This window comes from Leuciscus leuciscus (genome assembly GCF_965113295.1).
Source record: "Leuciscus leuciscus genome assembly, chromosome: 13".
In the NCBI taxonomy this organism is placed as follows: domain Eukaryota; kingdom Metazoa; phylum Chordata; class Actinopteri; order Cypriniformes; family Leuciscidae; genus Leuciscus; species Leuciscus leuciscus.
In genome coordinates this window covers 15,318,301-15,328,635 of record NC_138737.1, presented here as the reverse complement: position 1 = coordinate 15,328,635, position 10,335 = coordinate 15,318,301, and the positions used below count along the sequence as shown (strand labels likewise).

At 36.8% G+C, this 10,335-nt stretch overlaps 1 protein-coding gene across 2 annotated transcripts in view; it reads right to left on the bottom strand.

Annotated features, from left to right (window-relative positions):
• Positions 1–997: 997 nt before the first annotated feature.
• mgll (monoglyceride lipase) overlaps positions 998–10,335 on the bottom strand; it is a 15,803-nt gene continuing 6,465 nt past the window's right edge. For both annotated transcript variants that reach the window (XM_082188641.1, XM_082188640.1), the window contains 6 exons: positions 8,000–8,106; positions 7,047–7,183; positions 4,672–4,782; positions 3,927–4,016; positions 3,259–3,474; positions 998–2,834 (listed from right to left, as the gene is read on the bottom strand). In XM_082188641.1, coding sequence (XP_082044767.1) covers positions 2,718–2,834; positions 3,259–3,474; positions 3,927–4,016; positions 4,672–4,782; positions 7,047–7,183; positions 8,000–8,106 — 778 coding nt within the window. In that variant the 3' untranslated portion in view covers positions 998–2,717. The remainder of the gene's footprint in view (positions 2,835–3,258; positions 3,475–3,926; positions 4,017–4,671; positions 4,783–7,046; positions 7,184–7,999; positions 8,107–10,335) is intronic.

Sequence of the window (10,335 nt, the reverse complement as noted above, 5' to 3'; positions counted from 1 at the left end):
ATATAGAGCAGTTGATCTATTCCTATTCTCGGGTCTCCTCCATTCAGGTCGCAGGTAAAGCCGTTACCATGGCCACACAGAACCTACCTTTAAATCCTCCAGTTATTTTCCTCGAGGAACCCCTGCGCCCCCTGCCGGGCAAAAAAAAAAAACTCATAATAGCTCAATAGTTCTTAACAGGGTTGATCATTCTGTCATTTACTCAGTATCATAACCTGATTTTTTTCTTCAGTCACTGTGGAACACAAAAGGACATGCGACAGTATAAAAGTAAATGGTTACTGACCCTCCTTTTATCATAACTTTTAAACTCATGAGCAGATTAAGGAAAAAGACGCAGTGTTGTGTTAGGGCAGAACATAGTCCACAGAAAAGAGGAATGTTAATCATTCACAAAAATCTACTTCTAAATCTCTTCTCCATGTTTGTTTATTCAGTATTCATCATACTTTCAGCTGTGTTTAACACATTTGGCCATGTTTAAATAAAAATAAAAACGGGAAAAAGTCTTAGAGAAACTAGGACAGATGTGCACCAAGGGGAACATGGAGTAGATGCATGACTTCAAATACCAGTTTTCTAGAACAAGTCGGAGTGTTACTAAAAAAGATCTTTATAGTGAATTTTCACTGGAGACTATGTAAACTATTTTTTTCCAGGCATAATTAGTTCTGGCTCTCAAATCTGAAAGACACAGCCACAAATCTCTTGTGTATTGTGTAAAAGTGGCTTTTAACAAGCTTGGGGATTTTTCGTGCCTTAGCCTGAGGGGCTTAACCATAGCTCATGATGACCATATGACCCAAGTCATGGCACATCTTTGTAAATTAAATGCACACATAAATGCAATCACTACAATCAATCAGTCAATCATTCAATTCATTAATCAATCAATCAACAAACAAATAAAAATACATCTTTCTCAGACAATTGAACAAAGTAGAGTCCACAGTGCTGGGATCATTTTGAAAAATAATAAATCCACATAAGCCATATATCATTTAGCATTTCAATTTTATTATTTTATATAATTTACAATTCAGAGACTATTAACTGGGCATATTGATTATTATTTAATCACATTATATCTTTGATTTCTGTGTTTAATATATTACAGCATTTATGCAAGCATTCAGAACATTTTTTATATTAAATGTGCCATTTACTAGGACAGTGCAACTGTAGGAGAGAATTTTAGATGTCATAGTAAAGGCAAGCAACTCAAATGGACAGTTCTTCAAATCCAAATGAATAATGAGTTATTGCCCAATGTAAAGATAATGTCCTTGAGAATATTATCCGTGCTCCTAGCACTTCCACCTTAGGAAACAGTCAAAGTCACAGAGGATTATCAGTGATAAATATTTAGTTCTTCTACAAACTCTCATAAGATGTGTTACATATCATGTACATATGATGAGATCAAATGATTGAGAGACAATATACTTTACATGTGAAACAGACATTCATATATAGCTTCTCTCTACATATTCTCCCTCCAAAACCTATACACAAACATGCACACTATTTACAATCTTGTGCTAGGCATTTCAGTTCTGTTCATGTCACGGATAGCAGTCATTTTCCTTCTGATCTTAGTCAGAGCTCTAAATGACAATCTATAAAATTCAGCTAGAGAAAGTTTTTGCGTGTAGCTTCCATTAAAAATGTGCCACATTCAGTGATAAAAAAAAACTTCATTGATCCACATTCATTGATAAAATGCCTTTGAGGATAACAGGCAAATCTCTGTAACAAAACTCCCCTTTGTCAGAATCAAAACAGTCGTGTTAAATGTTAAGCTGGTGTGAACGACTGACCTTTTACAATTTCATGTTGTTTAGAGCTACAAACCCCATGAGAACCCTGAGGCGTACAATGAGGTCAAAAGCTATTGTGAACATACTATAATATCAACGGTAACATATTAATTTAGTAACAGAACACTTGTAAAAACAAAGGAATGAGATATTACAATTCCAGAGCCCATAGGAAGAATCAGCTGCAAATAGGTTTCGTATTCAGTAAATGCAGCTGCAGAACAGCAAGTTCTCGGCAGAAACAGTCTGAGGTGTTTGAAACAGTCAAACCACCAAAAGAAACTCATAAAAGCCAAACAACTTTTCTAATTCTCCTTAATGTGGCTATATATAGTGTATATGTGGGAATCTGTGGGATCTCCTGCATAGATGTGTCTGTTAGAGATTGTCTAATTGATCTCTTCGAAAATTGCCCAGCAGACATTTTGCTCTCTCAATGTCTCAGAGCATTACCATATTCTCATTCTGTAGGTTCAGTTTGTTTTTCTGCCAAGCCATAGGCAATGGTTGAGTTGCCTTGGTAACTGCGCTCAAAGCAGGATGCAGTACTGCTGTTGTCCAGCGGGGGCAGCACTGCATCTCTAATGAGCAGTGGACATCACAAAGAGCAAATTGCAGCTGTGTTCTATTTTACAGAGGCAACACACACCATGCCCTGTAGTGCTGATACCTTTGAACATAAACTCCCACAGAACCCTTACTGGCCATTCTAAAGCGTAATTGGAACTTAAGGTCAAAGGTCACTTACTATTACTAATGACCTCTTACATCACCTAGGTAATTTTAATGAGGTTAGTTTTGTTGGCATGTAGTGCAATCAGACATCCCTTAGTCAGTAGAGATGAAAGAATTGATAGAGACCGGGGCTTAGGCAAGTGTGCATGCGTTGATTGACAGCTAAGACCCATGAGGGTTGGGGAGTCTCTCCAGGATCCAGGTGCTCACCTCCTTTAAGACAGACTCAACTGTGTCAGGTAAGTCATGATGCAGGGCATGGTAGGCTTCTTCATATACCTGTTCATCATAGAAACAAACACAGATTTTGTGAGTTAGTATGCACCAGGCAAGGCTTATAGGAATTTTGAAACATGGAGGGGGAGATGTGTGGTTTTTATTAGAGTACAGAATGTGCATCTGGATCAGGTTATTCTGTGATATCCGAAACATCTACTGCCACAACAACAGCTCACAAGTCAAACCTCTAGTTCAAAGGGATAGTTCCTGCATCAATTACTCACCCTCATGTCATTCCAAACCTGTATGACTTTCTTTCTACTGTGGTATGCTATTGTCCATAAAATGAAAGTCAGTGACAAAACTCCATGACTTTCCACAGAAGAAAGTCATGGAGGTTTGGATAGACATGAGGGTGAGTAAATGATGACAGAATGTTCATTCTTGCATTTATTTGGCCAATGTTTATGCACGTTTGATTCACCTTCAGTTTTTTATCAGTGCTCTTGACCTCATTATACATCAGATGAGAGCCTCTGATGTCACAAATCTTGTCGGCGTCGCCATGGAGAATAAAGAAGGGCCACGTGATGTTGGGTAATTCTCTCTCAATGCGAGTAGCCGCATCCATCAGCTGCATTCCGAATGAGACGCGCAGCCCTCCGTGATAATTTAGCTCATCTGTGTCATATGCCTCCACCTAATGAGGAGATGTAGGATTTCAAACATGATCTTAATAGCAGTAACTCATTTCTCAAGATTATACTCAATAAACAGGGAACAATTAACCATAAAATAAACATATAAAAGTTCTAGAACAATTCAAATGAAATGTATTGTACTGTAAGATGTTTATGTTGTCTACAATGACTGAATAAATGGGACAAGCTGTTTCTGTCAATTTAAGAGTATTCCAGGGCCAAGCTATGAAGAAAATTACATTCATGTGTGTTTTCATCACTATGTACCATATGTGCCTCACTCTGAAAGAGTAGGTTTACTGTGTAAATACTCTTTCAAAAGCTAACATAACATAACAACATTGCCAGATTGTCTACTTAACCCTATTCAAACACTAACTGTCAGTGTGAAATTTACACACATACACATTTCCCTACTTCTACAGAAGACCTTTCGCATACATTCCTGTACCTGTTTGGGATCCCGTGAGACCCATCTTGACTCGATCGAGCCGAGAGAGAGTTTTGGAGTCAAACGGTTTAGAATTTTTGCCAGGAAAACCTGCAAAGGATCCAAGAACACACAGATGATTTACTTCAGAGACCTGAACATCTAAAAGCAGCAGTATTTACATATTTAAAATTCTTCATAGAAACATTCTCAGATTTACAAATGAAACAGCTAGTAAAAATGACAATGTTCACATCGTATTGAATAAACATACCGTTTCCCAAAAAGGTATCTGGACACCTAATATACTCATAAAATGTATCTGTTCTATAACTCATATATTTATTATTTTAAAAAAGCAAAATATTTCTCAAAAATGTGTGTATTTTATATGATAAAACAATAGTTACTCTTCAAAATTAAGACAAAGGCTATACATTCGGTTACATGCTATTTAAAACATGTTTTGTTCATAGGTGAAATGTGATGGGAACTGATTTCATACATGCACTAAAAAAACTTAATTAAATGCCATTACAGAGAGGCAGAGATTGATTGAATAGATGAAAGCACTGAGCTTTACTGCAGTTATTTGACAGCTGACATTTGAAAGCTATTGTTATTTGATTGCATTTAACCGTCTGACTGCAGGGGGCAGCAGATCTAATTTACAGCCTCACATTTCAGTTGTGAAAGATATTAAATGCAAACAATTTGGAAGAAATAATAATTTTCCATCACTATAGTGTGTTTAGTGACTTTTTACCTTAAAGGGTGTAGCAGATTCAGCGTTCATTTGAACCATGGGGGCAATGAGAACCACACCAGCAAAATCCTGCGGCCTCTCACATGCGGTCAGAATGGAAATGGCCCCTCCCTGTAGTAAAACAAACAGACCCATTCATGTTATTGAAAACAGCAAACTACACTCGTTTAGTTGTAGATTACTTAGTACTTCTAAATAAAAAGATATATATTATATTTATACATTTAACAGCACTCAAAGTTGGTATAAAATACTATGGCAAAATAATATAAAAAACATAATATGCTTAATTTTAGGTGTCTTGTATACATAAAAAATATATAGCTGCCTATATAAAATTTTCATAAAAATTCTGTCTGTAATACAGTGAATGATAAATATGACAATTTTACTTCCACACATGGGTAAATCTGAGTGAGAAGCCCCTAATTTGTAATTTTCTGATGCTCTGCTTCTCTGCTTTCTTCATCTTGCTTCTATTATGAACCTATCTATGAATATTCATGAGTAGAGGCCAGGATTCAAAAGAGGTGGAGAGATTAAAGAGCAGTTCCCACCACATTTCTAAGAGACTCCAATAATGGTCTGTTTTAAGTAACGCACACACTTTCAGTCTAGACATACAAACCCAAACACACTCAGTTAAGACACACAAAACGACATGCACACTAACACTAAAGCTTCATCAGGAAAATAGGTGGTCTGCTTTGATTTGATTATATGAGGTCATTGTTTGTTTTTAATTAGAATTTATGCATCACTGGGAGTAAAACACACCGATCTGTACATGCCTTTCCTTTACACACACACACGCACACACGTTGTGTTTTCATGTTTTATGGGGACTTGTTATAGGTATTCTGTACAAACTGTATATTCTATCCCCTTACACTAACACTAACCCTAAACATCACAGAAAAAAATATAAGCTGTTCCTTATTCCTTATGTGAATCAAAAAATGTCCCCACAAGGACAAGGATTTTGGATATTGCTATCTTTGCGGGGACATTTTGTCCCCATAAGGTAGGGTTTTACCAGGACACACACACACTATTATATGACACTGATCATTTTCCTCTGTAAACGTGATAGGAAAGCAAATGTTTATTCAGCCAGTAGCTTCAGTTCCTCAGGTCACAGAAAACGAAAAGTCCCACGATCCCACGACTGGATGTAGCAAGATTGTAAATTTCCTTATAGGAAGCAGTATGTAAAAAATTATTTCATTTTCTTATTAAAGACTTAAGGCTGTGGTTGATTACATAAGGACCAAACAGCCTGTTGTTACATAAGATAATAGATTAGCGAGAGAAAGAGGGGAAGAATTAAATAAAAGCCAAGGAAAGTGAGGGAGATGGAGAGCAGCAAAAACATATTTCATTATCTAGATTGAGAATCTGCTCTGAAGGAACAGGAGAGAGGTGCATTATGGGTATTAGCAGTAGATGAAGGATTTCTTACTTTACCAGAATGCCCATCACTACAACACAACTTTGTGATGTTCAAAAAAATACAGTGTAAAGATACATCCAGACACATTTCTAGTCTATATGGCTCATGAAGCTTCTTGAGGATGCAGCTGGTCTGTTTTATTAGGAACCGTTGGGTAAAAACAAAAGAGCTTTCAGCTGGATTCTTGCTCATATTCAGTCATCTATGGTTTGAGTTTCACACACTGAACATGGGAAATGGAACAAAACAAAAGCAAACGGTACTTCCTGTGGCCTCCACCCCATGAGTCAAAGACAGTCTAAAATAGTTTACCATGACTTTATCAACAGTTGTAGTTGGCTTTGAATAGTTATTAAACAGAGTGTTAGATGTTTGTATAGAAATTTCCAGACAAAAAATATTTACATCTTTTTGATGATGTCTGCTTCTCGGAAAGAATTTTTATATAAACGTAGGAAACGTAAATAAGAATATGAGACCTTTGCACACTTGTAAGAATGCAAACAAATGAGCTGAGAACTTGGCTGCTAAAATCGAGCTGCATGAATGCATGAATACAATACAATGCAAATCAATATGTACTATAAAATATTAAAATGCCTAAAATCTGCTAGATAGCGAAATACAAGTGCGGTTTTCTTTCTCTTGCCTTAAAGTATAATCACTCTTATTGTTATTTCTTCTTATTTTTATTTATATAATTTATGCTTCCTTTATGTTATAGTTTTATTACTTATCTAATTTATTTTGCATTGGTTTTGTACTTTTAAGTAAGCTCAGCCACAGCTTGTACAATGAACATTTGTTTTTCATGCTAATAAACAACATTAAAAAAACGGAAAGGAGCTAGAAAGAGACAGAACAAATGTTTTCTGTTTGCTTATGGAAAAATATAGGAGGATGGTTTCAAAATGTATTTTACCATCGAGTGTCCAATGATGAAGACAGGCAGCATGGGGTACCGGCCCTTCATGATGTCAATGTGCTGAAGGGAGTCTCTGATGTAAATCTGGAAGTTTTTGATATCCATTCTCTCACCTTCACTTTGCCCATGACCAACTGAGACAGAAAGAGAAAGAGAATATCTTTGTGTACCAGCTCTCTTTTTAAACAGGAGATAAAAGAGGACTGTCACTCACAAAATGATGCCAACAGCTCACAAAGAAGAGCTCAGGAAATTTTTTGACATGACATTTTATCAAATTAACATAAAATGAATAATGGAACAACAAAAAAATTCATAGAATAGAAATTCGAAAAGCTTGTGGTGTATGTATATATATATATATATATATATATATAATGAGAGGTGAAACTGCTTGTTAGAGGAGCAGAGAGACAGAAAGAGATCAAGAAGAAACATATAGAGAGAGACTGACTGTAATGATTTCTGTTTGTTGTATTTCAATAGAACCAATTACTCACACCGAGGCACCAGACAGTCAAATCACACACTCACAGAACCCCAACTGCTCATCACAAGGCGGCTTGCTGTCTCTCTGTGTGAATCATTAGTTACCATGGCACTGCCACAAAACCTCTTTAACATTCTGTACACATAGCACCTGCTATATTCTATATTCTCTTGTTTCATTTCATTTCTGTCATTTCTCCACAACTCCATCCCCCATTCTAAACCCAGGATGTCCATGACTCCATTCCCACAACATCTGTTATAAATGTCAAGAAAACAGGGTGGATGAATTACCAGGAATCATACAGTATGTGGGCGTAAATACATTTTTCACCCCACACTCTCACAGCCTCATAAAGAGCACGCCCTCCTACACCACCCAAAACACTGCTGTGCCGTTGCTAACCAACAAATCTGTATGTTGGGGATTTCAGCCATTTGATTAGGAGTCTGCCACTAACCGTGGTCGTGGGCGAACGCCAGAATGCCATGATGGGTCAGACTGTGAGCAATGTCAGCATATCCTCCACAGTGCTCTCCTGCTCCATGGGCAACAAACACCAGCGCCCTGGTGGAGGAAAAATGCAAATTATTGAATTGGGCTGAGTTTCAGTTCAGATTCTTCCTAACAATTCCAGTTCCTTAAGTTTCTTTAACAATTCTTTTAGCACTTAAGAAATAAACATTTGAAATGTAATTTAATTGCAAGATGAGGAGATAACTTCAACAATAAATAAATTTACAACAAATGTGTTTTACAAACAAATGGATATTTACACAGACATACACCGTTCTATGTGTTTGAACTCTTGACTCTCCTTGAGTTATTTTCATCGGGAATCAGACTACACTGGTTTCTCTGAATGTTTCTGAATCACTAAAAAGAACCGACTCAGAGTCATTCGCTCTGTAATTGAGCAACAGTGGTCACGCTGTCTGTTTCAGGTTGTAGATTCAGTGGCACTGGTGCGGCGGGGTTGTCATGAGAAACCGGTTTCCCTACACTATCTGCTTTTAATTGTATGCTACTACGTACACACGAACGCCATTGATTTATTATATATATTTAATTGCTTACTATATATTGCATAATAAACTTTCACTTGATAAAATTTTAATAAATAATAATAATAATAATAATAAACAAATAATTGAACCATTACATCAATCTTGAAATATTGAACTGATATTGAAGTAAGTAATATCACAACAATTAAAATCAGGCACTAAAGAGAGTACCCATTAAAAGTTCATTAAGCCAATGAGATCGCTTGGGGTCCTAATGGGGACCTGATTTCGATGGAGGACCCGTTTTCTCACGATTGTTAAGTAGTCTGCATCCGCATCGGTGGAAAATGTACGTGCAAGAACCGTTAACGGAAGCGAAAGTCATTACTGATTTATTCAGAACTGTTTCTCAGTTCCCAAAGGAAATACAGACACATTATAGTTTAACAAAATAAACTCTTTAGTATCTCACACCCAAAAACCTAGACAAAATAAGACAGAAAGAGATGAAGGAGGGAGATGGGGAATCTAGATGTATTATGCCTACACTATTGCAGATTTGTTATGACCTCAAAGCAGCCTCTAATCAGTAACAAAAAGAGTCTTTGTAAATGTATAATGGGCTCACATGGTCTCAGAGGACTGGGTGCGTAGGTTTACTTCTATTTTCAGAATCTGCTAATCTTTCAATTAATTTCCCTATCATACACAGAAATGTATTCACTAAAAATAAAGCCACTCAATTTAAGAGCTGCTGGTGTGAGATAAAATGGAAACGTTTGTGTGTGTTTGTAGTCATGATCATCTTCAGATTAAAAAGTTTTAGTCCTTGAACCCTGGGAATGGAGTTTGCGAGGGAGACAGAGAGACTACTGTGTCTGTGTGTATTTGCTATGTGTGTGTGCACGTCTTTGGAATTCCAAAACAGATCTACAAAGCAACAAACATCAGAAGCAGAATAGAGATAAATAGATAATGAAAAATTCTGTGTGCCTGTACAGTTTTGGCTACGCTTGCGAGGGACGAATTTGGCATTGCACTGGCAGCTGTATAAATATCCATGTTTGGTAAAGGAATTCTTTTCCAAATGCCATTAGACACTAGAGAATGAAACACAGTGACTGGCATGACCCAATTTATCAGACTGTGTAAGAGTGTGTTTCACTTCACTTTGCATGGGTTCAATACCCAGATTATCTATTGAGCGATCTGTCAATCATTACTGGGGTCATACAATGAGCTACTGTGGTCTTTTCAACTTTCACCCACTTCCTATGTCTCTGGTTGCATCTGGCGGCATCAGCACTGGACATGAACATGTAAGCGACTGTAAAGGGACAGTATGAGATGATGTCTGGACTGTGAGCAGAGGCATTCTTTTGAATGCTAAGCCAACCGCTGAATTCCTTGTAAACAGTTTGTTACTTCAGCGGCTCACATCTGTCATTACTAGGGTTGGGTTTTATCCGATACCAGAACCTACTCGGTATTTTTTAAACGGTTCCGGTGCTTAAACGGTTCTTGGACCGGTACTTAAGAAAATGAAAGCACACACACTTTATAAAAAATAATAATATCTGTGTGTGTGTGTGTGTCCAAACTGGACACAATATTAACTTAAATAATTTTCTGATTTCTGATTAAATGAAAAATTGCGCCGTTTAATAGGCTACTGATGTAGCCTAAAACACTTAAGTTAAGATCAAAATTTTGTCTTCTCATATTATGACTTTTACTTTAAAACAGAAATATCTGACACTGAGCAGAAATATTTAACACACACAGTATA